The sequence below is a fragment of the Fonsecaea pedrosoi genome (assembly GCF_000835455.1).
Source record: "Fonsecaea pedrosoi CBS 271.37 unplaced genomic scaffold supercont1.1, whole genome shotgun sequence".
Lineage (NCBI taxonomy): Eukaryota > Fungi > Ascomycota > Eurotiomycetes > Chaetothyriales > Herpotrichiellaceae > Fonsecaea > Fonsecaea pedrosoi.
The window spans coordinates 2895072-2916322 of NW_013550615.1; the positions used below are offsets into that span (position 1 = coordinate 2895072).

General features: G+C 51.9%; 6 protein-coding genes across 6 annotated transcripts; 1 reads left to right on the top strand and 5 right to left on the bottom strand.

Annotated features, from left to right (window-relative positions):
• Positions 1-1598: 1598 nt before the first annotated feature.
• Z517_01051 (uncharacterized protein) lies at positions 1599-2358 on the bottom strand (the record flags this gene model as incomplete). The annotated part of the gene is made up of 2 exons (XM_013434013.1): positions 1599-2024; positions 2077-2358. The coding sequence occupies 2 exons, from the start codon at positions 2356-2358 to the stop codon at positions 1599-1601; spliced, it is 708 nt and encodes a 235-aa protein (XP_013289467.1).
• A 2484-nt stretch (positions 2359-4842) lies between these two features.
• Positions 4843-7455, bottom strand: Z517_01052 (uncharacterized protein; the record flags this gene model as incomplete). Its single annotated transcript, XM_013434014.1, has 1 exon — positions 4843-7455. The coding sequence occupies one exon, from the start codon at positions 7453-7455 to the stop codon at positions 4843-4845; it is 2613 nt and encodes an 870-aa protein (XP_013289468.1).
• Positions 7456-10507: 3052 nt separating this feature from the next.
• On the bottom strand, positions 10508-10936 carry Z517_01053 (uncharacterized protein; the record flags this gene model as incomplete). Its single annotated transcript, XM_013434015.1, has 1 exon — positions 10508-10936. The coding sequence occupies one exon, from the start codon at positions 10934-10936 to the stop codon at positions 10508-10510; it is 429 nt and encodes a 142-aa protein (XP_013289469.1).
• Positions 10937-11426: 490 nt separating this feature from the next.
• Z517_01054 (uncharacterized protein) lies at positions 11427-14078 on the bottom strand (the record flags this gene model as incomplete). The annotated part of the gene is made up of 3 exons (XM_013434016.1): positions 11427-12960; positions 13019-13815; positions 13884-14078. 3 exons carry the CDS (start codon positions 14076-14078, stop codon positions 11427-11429), a joined length of 2526 nt encoding a protein of 841 aa, XP_013289470.1.
• A 2176-nt stretch (positions 14079-16254) lies between these two features.
• On the top strand, positions 16255-17148 carry Z517_01055 (uncharacterized protein; the record flags this gene model as incomplete). The annotated part of the gene is made up of 1 exon (XM_013434017.1): positions 16255-17148. One exon carries the CDS (start codon positions 16255-16257, stop codon positions 17146-17148), a length of 894 nt encoding a protein of 297 aa, XP_013289471.1.
• Positions 17149-18798: 1650 nt separating this feature from the next.
• Z517_01056 (uncharacterized protein) lies at positions 18799-19572 on the bottom strand (the record flags this gene model as incomplete). Its single annotated transcript, XM_013434018.1, has 1 exon — positions 18799-19572. The coding sequence occupies one exon, from the start codon at positions 19570-19572 to the stop codon at positions 18799-18801; it is 774 nt and encodes a 257-aa protein (XP_013289472.1).
• Between the last annotated feature and the right edge of the window lie 1679 nt (positions 19573-21251).

Consider the following 21251-nt stretch of genomic DNA (forward strand, 5'->3'; position numbering starts at 1 on the left):
CCAGCCACCCTGGAGGAACAATGAACTGCGCCACTCTTTCCTTGCCACAACCATGTGCGAGTCACACGCCCTACGAGGTAGAGGGGCGATGAAAACATCGTACTCGGATTCAAGCTCAATACGAACAAGTCACTCGCACTCGCACGAGAACCGAGTATCTCGTATATTATATCATAAAATGTCTATTCCTCGTGACCAACAACACGAATGACACGATGCGATACGATGCCCGTGCGACGTAACCCGACCTGTCAGGTTCTTGATTACTTGGTACTCGGTACTCGGTACTAGTAGACTCTGTGCCCCTTCAAAGCCAATTCCAGCGTCCAAGACTGACAGAATTCGGACAATAACAATCAAGGGAACCCCTAACAGAAAAGAAAGGAAAACGGCCCCCGAAGGACAAAGCAAGGGCAAGGGCCACGGGGACTCGGTACGAAGTCCTCGGTACATACAAAAGTAGATCAGAGATCAGAGATCGAACCCTTCTCCGTAGTACTACTAGGTACCGAGTACATACTCCGTGCTCGCACTCCGTACAATAAGTACTGTTAAGTACTCGTGGGATGACTAAGGAAGATATTTTTGGTTTCCATCTTGGTATTTGCCTTTTGCCTCTTGCCTTTTGCCTTTTGCTTTTGCCATTGCCACGTGTTGGGGTCCAGTAGTCGAGACTCTCTACCGAGTAGAGATACCCAGTCTGCCTGTTGACGGTATATCGGACAAGTCTGAGGAACAAGTACAAGTACAAGTACAAGTACCAGCACGAAGACGAGACGAGACGAGACGCGACAAGACGAGGGGGGGAGAGAGGGCGGCGGAAGCCGTGCAATTCACGCAGTGAACTCTTGTACCGAGTTACAGAGGGAGGATTTTCTCATCGCAAGAATAGAATAGGTACTCATGGTAATACTCACGATAATAAAAGAATACTTCGTGCGAGTAAGTACCTGCATATTATCGTCCTTCAGTCCGACCTCGTACCGAGTACCCATACCCATACCCTCTATTTTGTACCTTCAGAATTGACACTGCCCTCTCCACCTTCCTACCCTGAGAAACATGGGTATATATTATGCTCAGTTTAATTGATGTCGGTGTTGATGTCGTTGATATTCAAAACGAGCGTGCATGTCAATGTCAATGTCAGTGTGAATATCGTTGTCTTGTCGTCAAGAAATCTCGTCAGAGATGTGTAACCCACTCCATATAGTTATAAAATTCCACCCTTGTTCACCCTTTTCCTCCTTCCCTGCCTCTCCGAATCTCCCAAATCGAGGTGTGTCAATCTATATATGTGTAGTAATTTCCTCCTTCCTCCACCTTTCCATCCATGCCAAAACATGCGCGCTTGCTTGCTTGATCGATGATGATTCTTGAAAAACGAACAAAAGAAAATAGTAACAAATAACAATAATCGTGAATACACGGTGTAGTAGCTGGATCAAAAGGATAAATGGTGGGGGGTATCCGGTTCTTTATGGCGAGCGAGGAGAAAAAGACCCTCTCCCGTTCAAATTTTTAGGGCGAGCGGCGCTCTCTCCCTCTCCTGTTGTGTAACTTTCAAATCAACCCCCCGGCGAGATGGCGCGGCGAGATCAATAGCTCTGGCTTTGCGTCGAGTTGCGGAGCTTCTCCTTGGAATCGCCCTGCCTCCACCGCCGTCCACTAACCAACTCCCAAATGGCCAGGGCGGCCACGGTCAATCCCAGGATGAACAGCGGGATAAGGTTCCATCTCCACCCTCTCATCAGACGAAGGTGGTTGCGGATGTCGCGACGGTCACTGGCGTGCGCGAGGGGTAGGGCGAGCACGGCCACGAACCAGTTTTCCGGCGTCCAGTCGTCCAGCGGGTACATGCTGGGCTCGGCGTTGGCCGCGGCGACTGTGAGATTGATGGTTTGGTCGTCGGTCTGGTTGGTAACCACAAAGGTATAGATCAGTGCCGAAAGCGTGAGAAGGGCCGAGAGCACCGTCATGACGACCCAAAAGACGAAGATGCCAGAGTGGTTGATGGCTTGTGTCTGGATTGACATGTTAGCAGGTTTTCTTTCTGAGAGAAATACAAAATCGTACCCTTCTGGCTCGTCGCTTCTCGTACCAAATGGTGAGCAACCCCAAAAATCCAACCAGCACAATGGCAGTTCCCGCAGCGCCGTTGCTTGTATGTCCTTGATTGACGAGCAGACCCTTGGGCTTGCCGTGGAGGTCGAAGCTGCCATTGGGGGCGTCGATGGTGAAAAACTTGCCAGCCCGGTCGTGCAAAAACCCAACCATCGATCCAACAAACCCGACCTCGATGACCCCGTCGATCATCAAGGCCGCCATGGCAACGTACAGCGGCGTATAGTTCGACATGGTGGTGGTGCGGTGTTTGGACGGACGACAGCCTTGACTTGGACGAAAGAAAAATTAATTAGAAGGAAAGACGAGGGCTTGTGTGACGGGTCTTAGAGGGAGGGGGATAAGATTATAGTATATTAAAATGCCTGACCTCAGCACAAAGGATTGCGGAATGACCAACAACAGCCAACGGGAGGGCACGCGTGGTGTATGTAATGGATATATGTGTGTGGCGAAACCCCAGGCCGGGAATACAGGCTGGAGGGAAGCGGCGCTTTATAATAACAAAGACGCTATTTGGGCATCATCAAAAAGCCAAGGGCACCAAGGGTATGGCAATTGGGTTTTTTTCAGCCCTAAGCTGCATCAACGAGCAATTTGCTTCCCACCTGCAAAACTTACCCGGTCTGGAGTAGTGGCTGAGGGAGTTGCTGTGCAGGCCCTGTCCCCTGTAATAATAAGCCAAGCAAGATGCATGGGACTGCCAGCCTCTTCTTCGTATTCTCCCAAGGCCCGGGGACTCGACCTCCTCTCGGACATCTAGCACAATGATTGGAGGCACCAAGTCGTGGGACCAGAGGGTGGTCCTGTCTTTGCGTGCTGGATACTCCGGACACAACTGCATATGGAAGGTGGCTGCCCCCAGCTGGACCAGCTGGGTAGGCAAGCAGGCTGGGCTACCCCTGGTGTTGTTATTTTCGAGCAATGACGAGTCACCAAGGCGGGATGATCATGCTTCTCTTCCTGTTGTTCCTCTCTCTCTCTCTCCCACTCGGGGAAGGAGAAGCAAGGCACAAGGAACACATTGTCAGGCCAGCCAGGACCAGCAAACCCTCCATCTCTTAGCTGTCTTGGCTGCTTATCCAAAGGGCCAACGGCGCCCGACGTGTCCGTCTCATTCTGGCAGCTCTTGTGGAACACCTGGCAGAAAGCCACATGTCTTGGTTCCTGTCGGTCGGACGAGGCGCTCGTCGAGTTATATCGTGACAAGGCGGCCGCTTTCACAGTGGCTGACTGCGATATCTTGTATTGATCATGGCAGGACATCCCGCTGAGGTTTCGCCAGCTTGCTGCTTCAGAGCGAGATTTGGGCAACAGTTGCCTACCAAAGCCAGCGGGAAAGTGGTTCGAATAGTAGTGCTGACAGTCGTGGCTAGCACCGAACAAGCAATGACCAAGGCGAAATCTAGTCCAGCGTGGCGTCCCGTGGGTGCCCTGTATCCAATAAGACCCGACTCAGCTGCTGGATGATCAGCGTGGCTGTGGGTTCAGCAAGCCACCGAGCCACACACCTTGGTAACTCGAACCAGTAAACGAGCTCCAAAAAACGACCGCAGTCCAAAGGGGCGAATGGCGGAGCAGCAACATCCTCCCTTTTTTTGACTCGTGGTGCCTCGTGGGACCTGAAGGACATGCCATTTTTGGGAGATTACCACTTGCTGAGTCGAGATTTGGAAGGATTTGCTTGGTTCCTTTGTCCGTGAGCATTTTGGTCTCGGTGTCTCCTTTTGACAGTACCTACGAGTGTCCACGGTCCCCATTCGGACGATGACGAGCTCGCCGACTTGCCGAGAGACTTTTGTGAGAGACTGGCGAAGAATCTAGAAGTCAGCATGGTCGTTGTCTTTCTTGAGATGGTGCCTGGCAACGATCAAGCGAATGCCCCTCCCTTCCTCTCCGTCCAAAAAAAGATGAAACAGAGAGGATTAAACAAAATGCCTGGATATGGATCTGGATCTGGATCAGGACGATCGGATCATGTCCACAAACTGCTGCCCTCGTGGTCACCACCAAATTTTCTGCAGAAAATCCTTCCAGCTGTTTCGAGCAAACGGCAAATGTGGATGGATGGTTCATGGACGATATCGGCAATCAAAGTGGTAGTGGCACTGGCTATTGCCATGAACTGCTGCTATTCTCCCAAAACATGTTGCATGGTTGCTGGTTACATGGTGCATCCGATCACAGCCGCTTCCTTCTTCCTTCCTTCCATCTTCCCGCTGGTACTGCCGAATCTGTCTGTCCAAGTACTTATCCCATAATCTCATGTCGGTATGTATGATCAGCTCAAAAATAAACAACCAAGTCTAGTTGTGTATTCCCCCCTCCATGGAAAAAAAAGCCAAGGTAATCAATCAGCCAAAAACTCGCTCCCTCGTTGTTTTCATGGTCATTGTTGAGTCGATTCGTGGCTGCATTAATCATATCCCCAAACCGGATATGCAAGTGTATATAATATTATTATTCTTCCCAACACCAGCTTCGCTATGCAATGCCCGATCATGGGCCCAAACACACAAATGTCAAAAAGCCACCTGTGGAGGCACCCCTGCTATGCTTCCCAAGGCCATGCACTGCTGACCTGGAAATCCTTGGGTGAAAAAGCCAGCCACCCATGCTTGCCAACCATGGCAAATATGCATTTCATTTCCCATGCTCGGCGTTCCATCATCATATCTCCCATGGCTTTTGTTTATTTTTTATCCCCCTAAAAAAATCTTATCCATGGTAACTCCTCCTTGGGTCTGATAGTCCCGGTCGCTTCTGCTGCTGCTGCTCCGATTCTTGCATCACAAGCCACTGTAATATGCTCTCGTAACACAAGACAAACTGCCGTAAATTCTGAACCATGCTCAGTCGCTGATGTCGAAAGTCATCCACCGTCTTCGCCACCAAGTCAACATCGTCCCGATTCACCCAATCGCCCGCGTCAACATCCATTTTATCCCCCCCAGCCTCGTGACAGAGCCGCTGTCTCTTCAACATGTCAATGACAGAGTCAATCGTGCAGAAGGTACCCGTTCGCCCACAACCTGCACTGCAATGCACCAAGATCGGCCGTTGCCCTTCGGGTGCCGCATCGTCTGGTCCCACGATATTGGATGGAGTCCCAGCTCCCCGGACAAATTTGTTGACCTGTTCGACCAGTCCAAGCAGCTCCAGAGGGCTGGCGGGCGCTCCGAAATCGGGCCAATCCGCATAGTGAATCTGAGTGATCTCACGCATTGGCTGAAAGGGAAACGCCGAATGACTTAGGGAAAAATGGCGAACCATGGCCGTCGGGATTTTAGTCGTCGGCGATTTGGGTTCGTCTCGACCTCTCTCCCCGGGGACATTAGCCGTCGTGGATCTTCTGGGCGCCATCGAAGGCCTGGCGGTGGGTGCAAGTTTATTGGCAAATTTCTTGGTTTCCAAGCTCACTTGACGCTCCGAAAGCTGCTTCAATTTGAGTGGACCATACTCGCCGGGTTTCCAGTAGACATGACTCTTGACCTGTCCTCCTTCCGCCTCCGCCGTCAGCATGACTATCACACGGACATCCTGCTCCCACACAACGCGCCAGAAATCATTGAACGTGGCCGGAATAGGCGCTTGAGTCGCAATATACCGTCGGTTGGAGAACTCGGCCTTGACATGGCTCGCATTGATATAGTCACAGCACCCGCTGGGAACATTCTGCAACCGAACTCGCGTGTGGTCAAAGGGAAAGATATTGTTGTATCGGTTCTTGGAGCCCTTTTCAATCCCGGCAACCTGGATTCTTTGTGGCTTTTCGCTCCGTGGAGTGCCATATGACACATTGGCTGTCAGAGCCTCTTGCATGCGTTGCTGCTCCGACTTCTCGATATTGAGAAACCGGTCCGACACCAGCTTTCCATCGTCTGATTTTGAAGCAGCTCTCTTTAACCACGCTGGCATATGTCGTTCCGTTTCGGATGTCATGTCGGAAGGCTTTTTAATCGGCATCTGCCCAACTCCGTCCAGCAAGTCCATGTTCTGGCGAATATTTCCGAAGAACGGATTGGCGGCTGATTTTTCAGAAGGCATCGCACAGCCTCCGGCCACCGGTAGGGCATCCTTTCCCGGGGCCGAGCTGGACAGTGGTTGTGTAGATGCCCCATTCCCCGATTGAACAGGACCATTATCAACCAGTTCCGGAGCCAGTTTCTGGAACTTCAAAAACCCCCCCTTAACCACCAGCCCTGTACCAGACCAGCCTTCTGATGTAAATTTCTTGAGCACGTTTAATGGAGTAACGGCCTCCTTCGGCAAGGAGGAATTGGCGTCATAGACTATTATAAATGCACATTTCGGCCAGCGCGCAAATGTGTCTTGGTCTCGAGTCGATGAGAACGTCTCGGCGAGTCTTTGGACGTTATAAGCGGGCCGCTTCAGGAGTGTAGTGGGGATACACAAGTTTAGAGCTCCTTTTATCCTCGCCGTGGCATACTGTTGATATACTCTTAGGTCCAGCACCAAACAATCCGCCGAGCGGTTTTGGAGGATCTCGGCTATTTGGGACGGGGAAACGATGGGAGGAGCGTCTTTTTCTCCCGCCGACGGTAGCGTGTCGGAGCGATGAGCAGCATGGGTGGCCGCCTTGAGAGGAGGTGTACGGATCCTATTATCGGGTAAGGACAGTCGCGCGTGTTGGTGGTCGGCGACGGTATGGTGGGAATTGAGGGGACCTGGTGATTGTTGTCGTGGAATGTCAAAGAAGGAGACATCTTCCATCTGACTGCCCTGCTGCTGCACGGCTGATCCTCCATTGGATGACTTGAAGTTTCTGTCTATCGACGGCCGTGTTGTGTGCGGAGAGGAGGGGGTGTCAACACGGGAAGCAGTACTCGTCGAGTTGTTCCTAGACTGAGAAGGTCTGAATGCCGTGTTCAAAGCAAACCTGTGGTTATGTTCCGACTGTCTTCTAAAGGCTTCAAATTCTGGATTGGATTCAAGCGGGATATGACGGGGAGTCGGGGCGTTGTTCGGAACAGCCGAGTTGGGGTAGGTCCAGTTTTGGCGAGCATGTGCGCCCGGGTTGGAGTCAGGCGGTATTGTATCATCGCTGCCCACGACGAATCCAAAGTAACTGGGACTCGGGCTCTTGACATCTTTGGGTGGTTGCGCGGATCGAGCGGTGTTTGGGGAGAGGAGAGGTGGCATGGATTGACCGACCGAGGCGGCTGCAGGTTGGGTACGTGGAGTGGTCGAGGGGCGGGAGGAGCGAGAGTGCGAGTGCGAGTGCGAGTGCGACTTGGAATGTGAATGCGATTGTGAGTGAGAGTGAGAATGGGAAGAAGATTTGAGAGAGGCCGTCGCGGTGGCGGACATGGTGACGTTGGCCAATTGGCCTGAGGTACCGGGTGAAGTCGAAGGGATGTGGTGGATGGTCATCAAGTTTGGTGGCCACCAAGGGTCGTGGTATTAAGTCAATGGAAGAAGCCCTCCACAAGATGAGGGGGAGGGTAGGCAAGGTTGAAAAGGACCCCCGAAGAGCTTGAAAGGTTCGAAGGGACAAGAGAAAGGTGTTGAGGCGCTGCGTCCTGAGGGTGTGGATTTTAGTGGGTAGAGGATGGTCAGGCGCAGGCAGGAAGCGTACGGGAGTAGCTGTGGTGGATGTGTAAGTGTGTGTACAAGTACAAGCAGATCTGCCCCCAAAGATCTACGTCATTGTGATCTGGACTGTGCACGCGACAAGGCGGACAGTAAGGTGGAATTTTGGAAACATTGTGTATGTAGTAGGCAAACAAAAGAGATATATTGTTGTTTTTCTCAGCTGAGTGAGTTGAGGAAATGAATCACTGATTCAACGGCAACTTTTTTTTTTAGGGTTGGTTGAGTGGTGAGATATGAAAGGGTGAGAGAATCGGCCGGTTAAACGGGGGGTGGAAGAAAATGGGTGGTAGTGTTCGCCTATAAAGATATCGTCAGGGGGAGCAGCAGTACTTCTACCAAAACGCTCGCCTAAGGGGGGGGAACACAAGCAATAGCGGCAGTGAGTCTAGGCATTAAAGAGAGCCCCAAGGGTCGTTTTTGTCGGATGGAAATTGGCGCAGGGAAACAATGACGTCGGTGGGAGGAGTAACGACAACGGGTGGTTATGGGTGGTGGCCCTTTTGCCTTGAGGGGGGAATCCCCCGATGGGCTGAGACCCTGAGACCCTGCAGCCAAGATTCCAAGCCCATGAACTTGGGTGTACCGAGTAGTGGTACAAGCAGTGGTCTATGCTTTTCGCCCAGCCCAGGCCTCAGCATCAGGTTAACTCGTAATGTGGACATTTCTTAATTCCGAGGCACCAAGACCAAAAGCTCTGTGAAATAGCCATGGGCACTTTATCGATACATGGTCGATACAGGGTCACCGTGTGTTTCCGAGAGCTACCTAGTAACCTCAGTCAAAAACAAGGGTCTTCTGGGGGGGTAAAAAGGGAAAATACAAGGGTTGACGCAAGATGAACCCTGACTGACTCGCAACGTCCTACAACGGGCCACCCGTCACAAAGGATTAATGATGATGGAGGGCAAACGGTCTGGAACCCTCCAGCACGACATTGTTGTCACTTGGAAAGGGGGGTTGCTTACTTGTCCATGCTCCAAAGTGGGAGAAAGGTGTACAGTAGTCCAAGGGCACTCGAGCATTATTGGACCAGATGATTTGGATCAACCTCCGAAGATGGAGTATGTGGACAAGTCAATGTGCGATGAAAGGGAAGGGGACCCTTGTTGGAGAGAGAGAAGAGCGATGGAGGAAGTGGCACGTTGATTGGAAATCAAATCACCAAGACCGCCGCATCTTTGCACTTCCGTGCCTATTATGGCTCAATACCTCCAAGTAACTACATGCTAATTATTAAGTTGAATAACAATAATAATATCAAGTGGTTTGTCCTGTTAAACTCGGCTTGCTTTGATCGTGAAGAATCTCTTTCTTTCATTACTCACAGGGCTGACTGACTGACTGACCATCCCATCCAGCCGCCACACGTCATTCCTTCAGACTTCAGCCAAGCTACCACGAGGGAGCAACACTTTGTACCGAGTAGATTTTTATGTTCCTCAGCGACTCTTTTCTTACATACTCTACAAGTACAAGTATCCGTACCCGTTGGATTCGGGTGGCATGATCCACAAGTTGACTGACTTACTCTTCTGTTCTCAACCATGACTCGTCAGGAAAGAAACACCCTCTGCATGACTCTTACTTCCCGCGTGCTTGGGGACAATATCCAGGTCCCTGGGTCGCATGCACCGCCCAGAAAATCCCCTAGTGATTCAAGCCGGTGAAATCTAAAACGTAAACTATAATGAAAAGGCTGCCCTGTATCTGGTCTTCTTATGTCCCCCGCCCGGCGAATCGGCCGATGCCCGGTCGAACAAAAATGAAAGGGTCTCTCTGCCTTATGACACCAACAGGTGCACATGTTGCGCCTTTGGACAAAGTTCTAACAAGTACAGACATTACCTTACATTCTTTCTACAAGTCCGGAATAGCCAGTCTATACTCGGTTCAGGGTCCAGACCCTGTCAAAAGTGGCCTTCCACAATCCTCAATCTAGACCGAGCGTGGCCGAGCAACCCCGGACATCCAAAAGGAGGAATATCCAGCTCGACACGGTTGGTCGTCATATAACAGGATCGGCCACTGCCGAAGATGAGTCCTCGTGGCCCCAAAGCAATACCTGCAACCAAAAAGTAACGTGTACAGATGCCGTCATTTCTCATTCCTCTCCACTGTCTGGTCTCACCTGCAGGCAGCCCGTGCGCCTGAGGTGGCCAGAAGCTTCTCGCCCATCTCGGCCTGCATCTAAGCGAGCCTGCTTCAGGTGACTCGGGGTGTCATGGTATTGGTTCGGACCAACTCCAATTGCCTCTTTCCCTTTTGAGAATGCACTGGGAACCAAGCTCCTTCGCTGACGGTGGGTTGTGTGCATACTTGGTACAGTACTGGTACTGGTACATGTTGTATTCTCGTTCTCGAACACGTTGCGTGTCACCGGAGCTCCATGGGGAAATTCGTACTTTGCAGCCTAAGCCCACGGGGATGCTCTTCCGTTCAATGCACTGCCGTCTCTTTGCGATGCGACCATGCACTGCCTGAACCTTCGCTCACCGCCAGTTCGGTCGCTTCGCCCCCGGTTCAAGTATCCATCGCGTATCGTGACCATTGCGATACATCACTCGGACAAGATGCGAGTTCTAGCTGTTTACTTCGAGCATGTGCTGCTTCGCTGGCGGGGTCTTGAAGCATGGTTCCAGAACTTTGGAATTTTGCATCGCGCATGTTCGCAGAGAAGAGATAAAAATAATTGCGTGAAAATGGCCAAAGAATGAGGGAGTGACAAGACGAGGTGCACCATGTGCCTCCCTTCCCTGCGACTATGTCCCTATCGCAATCTCCCATCCGGTTCGTCCTTCCACCGCTCCACCCGTTTCTGCTCCCAATTATCCAGGTCTTTGGCCATGAGCCTGTAGTATTCATCCCGCTCGTTCAGCTCGCCCTTGAGAAGCTTCCGTCGTCGCGGATTGTACGTGAGGCCGCCCTCCCCCGCGGGGCCCCCTTTCAAGCCCAGTTCCATCCTCTCGTGGTCTGAGACCTGTCTGTTCTTGCGGTCGTGCTTCTCGTACCGCAAGGCGGTCGCTGGGGTGAGGAGGAATGAGGCCGCGACCACGATGGAGATGAAAGGCAGACCAAAGTACAGAAACGGATTTCGTTCCTGCTTGCGATTATACCACGCTGCAATCCGCGAGGGGAGGTCCCGAGCTGCCGCACTGCTGCCGCTGGCACGGAAGGGCTTCGATTGAAAAACAGGCATGCTGGCTGGCGAGAGGGACAAGACACCGCAGAAGATAGACGTGATGGTGAATTATAACGCCTGTGGTTCAATCCTGGCTCCTCCGATGCAGAGCTTTTATGACTGGTTGTCTGGCAAAAACAACGACCAACGAGGGAGAGAATGGCTATGACGGTGCTGGGTGCCAGCCATCCAGGATAGTTGGATGCCTTGATGAGTGGAAGATAAAATTACAAGTCGCACGCTCCAAGCTTCCATCACGAGACTCACTGGCTGCGCATCCAGAAACGTGACCTCAACGCCAAGGATTATCTAAACTACTCGCCGTCCTACGTCACCAATCAACAACCCAACATTTGTAGCCTTGTTCTTGCCTACCACGAGCTAAACGAGGCTGCGAGGTGCCAAAGTGATATGATTTCTCAATGTCGACTATTTCTGTGACGGCTTTTTTTGCGAAGAGGAAAGTATAATATATGGATTGGGCTGAAGGGCTCATCATCTTACAGAGTTACGCGATGCACCACTCTCGCTCCTCCCTCCTGCCCAACTTGGTGTCAATGGCAAGATCCCACTGGGCGTGCTCAGCATCTTGATTCAACTTCTCCTTGGTCAGTTCGAAGTCCGGCGGCCGGTAGCTGCTCGTGGTTCGGACGACGAGAACAAGACACAGGTACGTTCCTTGGACCACATTACCCTCCTCACTGCAAGCCGTCAGCAGCGCTCCCCTGACCGGCGCAGCAGCGTCCGAGAAATGGTCCTCGAGCACGAGAGACAACCGCGAAGACGGTCCGGGCTTCACGACATCCCATGACTGTTCGGGCAGAACTACAGATCCTTCAAAGTATGCTTCGAAATGGGGTCGGGAATACTCTGTCATACACCAATAAGTCGCATGGCCGTTTTCCGCTGTAAAACAAAACTCTGGGGACAAAGCATTGGCGAGTGATTGAAATGTGAACCCAGGGAACTCGACAACGAGGCCGCCTTTACTGATGCGGACCGGTCTTTGAACACGTTGCGTGGGAAGAGGCTCGTCCAGGTCCGAATCACGGTCGAGCTCATGGCTTTCTGGGTCGAAGCTGTCGACGTTGACTATTCTTGCGAGCTCTGTTCCCTCGACATAGTTCAGAAACGACCGTGGTGCCCAGTGATATCCCTTTCGGTTCATCCTGGGTAGGGTCGTGAAAATGATCCGTGCCGAAAGAACGTCCTCCACAACCGACAAGAAGGCAGTCCACCTGTTTTCACAGGTATCCTCTTTGAGCACGTCTTCCATTCCCACATCCAGCAACGTCGCAAGGCAGATTGCTTCATCGGAGGCTTTGCTGGTGTCCCTACCCTGTATTTGCGTCAGTACATGCAGGAATAACTCTGCTTTGCTGTGATGCAAAATGGATCTGGGTCCAATGTTGGAGGGGAGGACGTTCATGGAAAGAATGGTCGACGGGCATGCCGCAAATTTGGCCGCAAAGTCCCATGGTTCCGGTGGGCTATTGTTCTCGCCATCCAATGCCGCGGGAACGCGGTCGAACACGTCAGTCGAGTCGGCGTCGAGGAGTTCGTCTGACAGCAGAACAAGCGACCGCATCGGTTCGTTCAAGTCATCAAGCAGAACAACCTCATTGTGGGACGTCTGTACAAAGACCTGGTCATTCAACGCTCCTTCTTGCAGAGTCCACAATCTTCCACACCAAGGGGACACGCAGACCCGGGCCATTAGCTCTTCGACAGGACAATACCGGCTCTGTGCATTCAACTCGGCATCCTTGACCAAGACGGCCGAGGCTGCTGCGAAAACATTGCGCATGTCCAGGATTGCTTTTTCTCTCATTTCCGTGTTGTTGACGGGCACACAGAGAGTGTCGATCCAGAAATAAAGCCGCTCCAGGCGTGCAGTCTTGCGGATCCGCGAGCCGGTCGGGAAGACACTGCCAAAGTACTCTGGATTTGTGAAGATCATATATTGCAGTTGCGCTCTGAGAGCTCGTAATTGACAAAAGGGCAAGGTATTTGCGCTGGGATTTCCCAGCCCATCGGACCATCTGTGGCAACGTCAGCCTCTCCGCATGTTCTTAGTACTACAAATGTCAACAGACTTACACGTGGGAGATGGCAACATATGGGGTGGCTCCCGTGTACGCAATGACATCGAGGTCCAAAGAATCGTCCCATTTCCCATTCCGCGCGGCGGTTGGACAGCGGACTGAGATAATGGGGATGCTTCCCTGCTCTATTATGGCGACGAGTTTCTCGCTCGACGGGCCCACGTGCCCGCCGCATCTGCAGCTCATGCGCTTTGTGATGGTTTTCGGGACGCGAAAGTGCATAAAGGACGGCTCTACAGGACAATGCACCGTGACATATTGGTCTTCCAGGACATTATTCGCGATACACCGTCGGTTCGAACAATGGGAGTGATCCGTCTGGACGGTCGGCGGACCCAACATCTTGAAGTAATACATGGTCAAGACATTCCTATGGCGCCTCCAGAGATTGGAAACTTGCCCTACGCACCAGCCTTCGCTCACCATCAACGACGAGAGCCAAGGGCAGGTAGGGACTGGCAGGCTACTCGGAGGGTCATAGATGACCGTGTGGAAGTACTGGATCGTGGCCAGCAAGACGACAATGGAGAGCTCGATTTCTCCAGGCAGACAGTTGCGCAGGTAAGTGGCTTGAGCGTCATTACCAGCGGTTCTTAGTCTCAGGTTAAAGGCCTCAAGCAGGCCCGAGACGAGTGTGAAATTGTACCTGATGTCACGCTCGTGGTCTGCCTTTGCAGAGGGCGAGGCATACTTTTCCTGGTCATACCATTGCTGCAACTTTGCACCCAAAGTTGTCGTCGTGACGAAGGCTCTGTTGTTCTTGTTCTTGTTCTTCTTCTTCTTCCTCCTCCTCTGCAACGGTGGTCAGGGATGTCAGGAACTGTGCATGCAGTCATCACCACTTGACAAGTTGGACTTACGAAGCTCGACGGGTATCGAATGAGATCATGGCCGTTGAAGGTGACGCGGCATATGGCGAATATGGAAGTGATCAGTCCCAGGTAGAGCCACTCTTGGAGGAAGGCAGCCGTGTGGGCAGCATCAGCGACCTTGTCGTTGCTTTCGCCTTTTCCCTCAACATGGCAATCGAAATGGGCATCCCGCAAACTCGGCATGCTCCAGCCATGGCGCAATGGGAAATCGAGAAAGGCCTTGCAATCGGTCTCATCATGGAAACTCGGGGTTCCACCCAACCACGGCACGGGTATGGGTCGATAGGGATGCTCGGGCGAAGGTATGTGATCCATTCATTATTTCAATTCTTTTCTTGTTTTGGTAGTTGTTGGTTAGGTGCTGAGAGTAAGTACGCACACAAGGGCTTTTTTTTTTCCTGGCGTATCCCCTCCACATGCACAGTAATACTTGTACATGTACGTGGACAAGTAGGAGGTAAGAGCGAGAAGCTTTAGGCCATGATCTGATTGAATGAGGTGTTAAGCACAGAGCACGGTCAGACCACCCACCGCCTTCCGACTTACAAGTACCACCACTATCACCACTACCGCCATCCGGTTGTCCTTCTCCGCATCCGCACACTGGGCAGAAGTCGCTTTGTCCTTGTCCATGTCCTTGTCCTTCTTGGCAATTTGAGGCGCAGGAGTCTTTTCCTCGGAAGACCAGTGTTCCGCCACTGGTACCAGCTGGCACCAACTGGCATCGACTGGCTGGGCTATCAATAATGCGATGCCATTATTCGCTGCAGCTGCACAACCCAACCTAACCCAAGTGAGAGTGGAGGGGAAGAGCGAAGTATTTTCTATTTCGAGTTATCCGAACTTTACTGTATCCCGCAGCAATAAAGAATGAGACAATTAATACTAAAAGTACGAAGTACTTTGTACAAGAAGGGGGCATCCAAAAAGGGAAAGGAGAACACCAAAAAAAGGCTAAAATACCTGGATGGAAAGTCCCATATCATAATGGATGGGAAAAGAGAAGGAAAGTAAAACAGAGGGGGAGGAAGAGGGACCGATCGACTATCAACTGCCGACTCAGCTGACCGGATCTGGACCAAGCAACTCAATCGCTTTCTCACTCACTCATTTAGAATATTACTATCACTTGTGCTTGTACAAGTAGGTAATATGCTGTGTACAAGTACTTGACAGGTATGTGGCATGGGCTTGAATCCGAGTGGATCCGTTGACGTTGTTGTATTGACATTTCATGTTTTCTTGTCGCCGGATTCATCGAGTCATGAACTCATAAAACCCCCCGACTCTTTGAACCGCGTTGAACTTCGATTTGAACTCACCCGCCTCCCCCTCACCTCTCGTACCACGCACTCGATGATGATGGCATGACGAACGAACATGAGGCACAGCAGAGCAGATCCGATCATCAGCGAGACACGTCCGAACTATTGCGAACTTTGTGCGGAGCTAGCCTCAAGCTACTAGTGCCCATTTGGACTCTCGAGATGCCCAATGCGGAAGAGCGGAGCAGCAGCGGAGCAGCGAACAAAGAACAGGTGAGTTTGCTAGAAGGAAGAAATCTCAGCTCCCGTGCTTCCCGAGCAAGAAAGAAACTTCGATTTCTCCATATTGCATGATCCTCCCGTGCCTTCTTTGGCCCCTCCCTCCCTTCCCCTCCACCCATCTCTCTTGTATCTTCCTTTTTGGGCTACTTACCTCCCCTCCTCTAAAGTCTGTACTTGTACTACTGGTGGCTCTCATGCTTCCCCAGTAGTTTACAAGCACATCCCTAACCTTGTTCGCCCAGCTTGCTACTCGGCGGAAAAGTCCAGCCGAACAGAAATAGCCCAGAAAAGCAGAGGCTATAGCCATGTAGGTTGACGCGGTTGGCTCCTCTGCCCTTCCATCCTCCCCTCCCTCCCCTCCCTCCCGTTGATGGACTTCACTGGTCTTTGCTGGGCTACAACCTTCTCGACCCCCCCCCATGTGCCCTAAAGAGTGGCCCCGAGGAATCATGTTCCCCCAGCTGGCCTGGTGCTGGCTCAACCTAATCTCGAATCTATCACTTCTCGACAACTTGACAAGCCACCCCTCCTCCCCCGGGGTGGTCCTAGATCAGGGTCCAGACGCTTGGTCGACCTGAGATCATGGCCCATGACACAACTGGGAGGGGGAAGTCTTGGGCGCCCGAAAATCCTCTTTATCAAGAGCGTCGGGCTCGCCGCTCAGGAATAAGAATCCGGTACCTTTTTCCCACCCCAAGTTGTCCCTGCATTGAAAATCATCAACCGGCTGTAGACTAGTTCTACTCAAACACCACACCACTCCAGAGTCCAGCAGACAACAAACACCAAAACACAGCCCAATCACCCAGGCAATGGCTTACTATCCAGACCCCCTGTTCCTGGAACCGGGGTCACAGCAATTCCAGGATGAGACATACTTCACCAACTTTCAATCAGACAGTGAGGAACATGATCTGGTCGCAAAGAACCTCCAAGCATGGCCGATGCCTATGGAGACTCAGCCCATGCAGCCCAAAGCCTACGCCATGCAGTCGTATTCAAATGTGCCATATCTCAGCCCGTGCCTCGAACCATTTGACCCGGCCGCCGTGCACACCGTCGGCCCCGCCCAGCTGCAATTAAACAGTGGCAATGACTTTTCCATGGATTACCAGCAGACTTGTCAGTTACCCGAAGAAGAGTTTGCCGCCTCGAGTGTCAAGGAAGAGTGCAGCAGCGACGTGTCGCCCTTGTCGTCACCCAGCCTGGTAGACTCCAAGACATGCAGCGCGAAAAAGCCTCCTACGCGCGGTCGCGCCGCGCCAGCGGCTTCAGCGTCTCCCTCGCCGAAGAAAGGGAGACCTCGGAAGAAGCGCAACCCGTCCAGCTCGTCCAGTGAGGATGAGTCGGCCATTCTCAAGGCCAAGTTTGCCCATTCCGTCATCGAGCGGCGCTACCGTGACAATCTCAATGGCAAGATGATGCAGCTCCACCGCGTGCTCCTGGCCGCTGAGACTAGCCCAACGTCTCCCGCCGCGCACTTTAACGCCTCCCTCACCGCTGCCACGCCCTCGGGCAGGGTCCGCAAGTCCGACATCATGTCGCGGGCGATCAACTACATCCACCAGTCCGAGGTCGAGATCCGGCATTTGGATGACGAGATCAAGCGCCTGCAGGACCAGGTCGGCATTTTTCAGAAGCTCGTCAATTGCGACGACATGTCGCGGCTCAAGGACCTGGTGCAACTCGGCGGCCAACAGCCATGACCAGTCACAGTCAGTGCTTTGCTCTTTTCTCGTCTCGTCCTGTTCCACATCTCGGTCTCTCTGTGTCGCAAACTTCATTCCCGTCTTGTATGGCTGGCTTTTGTGGAGAGAGACGTCGAGTCTACTCCATCTCTTGTATGTATGAAAGGTGGACGGCCTTTTGAAAGTTGGCGTTTGGTTCTCGTCAATTTCTCTCGGATGTATCGAAAATGGATGGGTTGGCTGGGGGTGGTGTGTTTGCCGTGGGCGAAGAATCAAGTTCGCCTTTTGTTTGATCTGATCCGAACCAGACTCAGGCTCAGGCGTGTCCTTTCTCCGGTGTTTTGGTCTGGGTTGTTTGTTGTTTGACACCCGGTGTACTGGTTTTGGAGGCTATCAGGGAAGGTATGGCAAGGGGCAAAAATGGAAAATGGTCCGGGTCCGGATCGGGTTGGGTTGGGAACAGGTTTCTCACCCGCCATGTTCGCCGGCTGGTTTGCTAAGGGGGCAGGTAGGCGCACGATCACGGTCAGGATCAGGTCATTATGTGCCTATTAGGGTACACCCACACACGCACGCACACAGGAGATCATGGATCATAATGACTGGGGTAATAATGATGACGATGGCCTGGAGCCAGGAGCCAGGAGCGCCTCTTTTAGGAGAGCCAAGTTTGTGAGAACAGTGTGAGAACCAAAAAATCAATGTAACATGTAAATGAACATGAACAAAGGTCCAAGAAAGGATCCAAGTTGATGTGTCAATGCTCAATACTCAACACTCAATATCCAACAACTGATCCAACAACACCAAATCCCGCATCATTTCGACGCTGACTATATAACTTTGTTGCGCTGTAGTACACAAATCCCATGTACGTCACGTTGAATAAATATACGTAACGCACATAGTATACATAGGTATGTGCATGATTCCAACAAGTGGTGGTCAGCGAAAATCACGCGTCATTCACGCCGGGTCTCTGGTTCCATGTGCTTTATCCTTGTCCTCGTATATTATACATTATATGCTTGTGTATTTGGATACTCGGATAGTACTTGTAGGTACACACATACTACGAGGAGGTAGGAAGGTAGGTGCTACGTACACCCAGGGTAGAATAGTTGCCGCCTCCAAAGCTCAAGTTGACTACACTGGCCACACACACACGCGCGCTCTCTCCTCTTCTCCTCTGCTCCGTAAAGTCGTAGTGTCTGTCCAAAAGTCACTCCAGCGCCCGCTTGCGTGACGCCTGGGCTTGTCGCCCCTGTCCGTCAGCGACGAAGAGCTCTCAGCTCCTTGTATTCATGCGCAGCTTAGCTAGCTAGCTAGCTAGCCACATATCTCTGGGCCCGATATGTTCGTACGACAGCTTGGGTATCTCTGATGTCATATGCCATGTGCCATGGCTGCTAATCGCAGCACCGGATCATATACGACAGACACTTCCCAGGTGTCCTGTTTGCCTCGGGCTATTCTGTAGTCCTAGCGACGTGAGTCCTGTCCGGCATCGACCCTTGTCTGCCAAGTCTCTGAGATTGGGAAAACGCCCAAATCAGCGCAAGGGGTCAGGGTTGTCTCCAATAAGGAGACGCCTTTCTCTCCTCTCAGCGAGAAGAAGTCGGATTGGTCACTCTCCCTAGATTCTGCGGGAAACTGGTTCACGGACAATCACGACGCCACGAGGGCAACACCATGGATTATTGCCGGTGAGGGCGTGCCAGGCCGGGCCAGGGGTGGGAAACACCGTGCCCACCCGTCAAAATCAGGTGGTGGCGATTGCGGCTGCGGCTGCGGCGACGTCGACGGTACTTTGTGCCTCCAGATCGGATCCATGTCCACGTCGCCCATCTTCTCCCTCAGGATTTCGCGACGACGGGCAAGTTCGTCTTCGCCATGATCGTCGCCCTCGTTCTCCTCGTCAAAGCTCGACACGCTCCCAAACTCGGTTTCGTCGTCGCTGCTCCAGTTAATGTCGTCCTCGCCAACGCTGGAAACCTCTTCGTCGTCGGAAAACGGGTTCCTCTCGCCTTCGGCGGCGGCTGCGGCGGCGTCGATTTCAATCGTCCTGACGATCACCGAGTCGGCTGGTGGTGGCACTGATCCTCCTTCCGACGGAGGAGAGGATCCCCTCGAACTATGTCTCAACAGCTCTGAAAACTCGTCGACGACTTCTCCGGGCGGGTCTTTCTCGGGCCCAAAGATGGCGTCCGCCACCTGGTCACAACAAGCATCAGCGTCTGGCGTGGGGGCAAAGGCGTCGCTGCTGTCAGTGGGTGTGTCGCTCACGTCGTGTGACTCCATGTACTCGGCCGCTCTCTGATAGACGGAAAGGTGGCCGACCATTCTGGTGAGCATGGGCTCCATGTGCTCTGACTCCTGTTGCAGCTTCCACTGGGCCATCCAGAGGAGCTTGTAAGCCGTCTCGTCCATGAGTAGGGCCATTTGTGGTGAGGATTAAGTGAAATGATGATGAGATTGAAGTTGTTATTGGTTAGGGGGTTACCAAAATCTCAAAAAAGGTAGATGTGGCGCTGGCTGGTCTTGTATGGATTGGATACTTGTTGATCTCGTAAGAAAGAGGTAAGGGTTCTTACAGGATTCAATAATGGATAAGTTTTGATGAGGTGTGGTGTATTTCGTATAGATGGTTGCTCGTGGGAACTTGGTTATGTCTTTCATTGACTTGTCATGGAATTGTGTTCTCTCTCTTTTCTCTCCATGTAAGCAGGCACTCCCCAAGAAGAGGCCACGAGGTGTAGAAGTATTGCGCATTGTCCCCATAATACTCGACCTGTCAGTGGTCGGTTGGTTCGGGCGCAGTCCAAGTCAGTGTGTCGTGTTCAACAATCGTATGACAAACTTTCGAGTTTTTTGGTTTTGGGGGGGCTTCTAGTCAATTCCGAGGCACATGAAACCACATTAAGACGCGCGGCGAGGCAGTAAGGCAGCGAAGGGCGGGCACATGCGGCTGTGTGCTTTGGTTCGGCCATTCGGGCGCGGGTCGGACCTGGGCACCGAATTGGCGACAGGGTTACGGAGGAGGAGGGATGACACACACAAGGTTCATCCCTTCATGGTATAGAGGACTCGGCTCGTGGGTGGATACGAGATTACGGACGAGTGAGGTACTTGGACATGGTTGTACCTAGCGAGTAGGATGTAGCGAGAAGCGAGTAGCGAGGATGGTCAAGTACAAGTCGAGAGACAGAATGAATATTAAGAGAGAGAATTAGTCCCCAAATGATGAAAACAAGAAAAAAATAGTCACGCAACTCCGAAAACCCGAAACCCAAGCAAAGCGGACATGTCCAACCCCGGCCTTCGCTCGCTCTTAGTCGTGGTTTCGTAGATGCCATTCCTTTTTCAGCAATTGCCATGGGATCATTTTCCAGTAGTTAGTCCACTGTACTTGCAGTAGTAGTAAAAGAAACCCTCAGTCCACGTCCAACTTGGTACTTGTCACTCGCAGTCTCCGAGATCTAATGACATATGACATAGTTTGTCCTCGTACTTTCTGTCCTTTGTAAACTTTTTGGGATCTCGGGACTCTCGTTGACATCAAAGTATTATCAGCTGAGAGAGAGAATGAACGAATAGGTTTGCTATTGCGCACAACTAGCTCAACCTTGGTTCCTTGAGCCATATTTACTCCATGTCCTTGTTACTTGGTAAAGCATCTTCTTTCGAGTCTCATTTCACATGTCACGTACCTTGGGACTTGGAAATCCGGATCATCCTCCTTCTCATTCGACCTTTGAAAAAAACCTCCCGGGGTGAGTGCCGATCGGACATCCCACGTTGCTCTCCACGTATACTTTGTATACTGCCACCCTTGCGTAGTCATCAGACGGCAATCTCATGAATGATACACATCTTGGCACATAATCTACTTGTGACTTGTGAGAGATCACGTTAGGTAAGAAAGAGTTCCTCTGCAGGTACTATCTGTGCTGTGATACACCTACAAGTATCGACAATTTGTAGAGTGACTACCTCCTTTACCTGCACTGTCCCTGTACACAAAGTACCCGTACATACCACGACACGAGGTCATCAGCTCCAGATGAATCACGTCAAAGGTAAAACTAGGGTTTCTCGACCTCTCTTTCGTCGTACTGGCT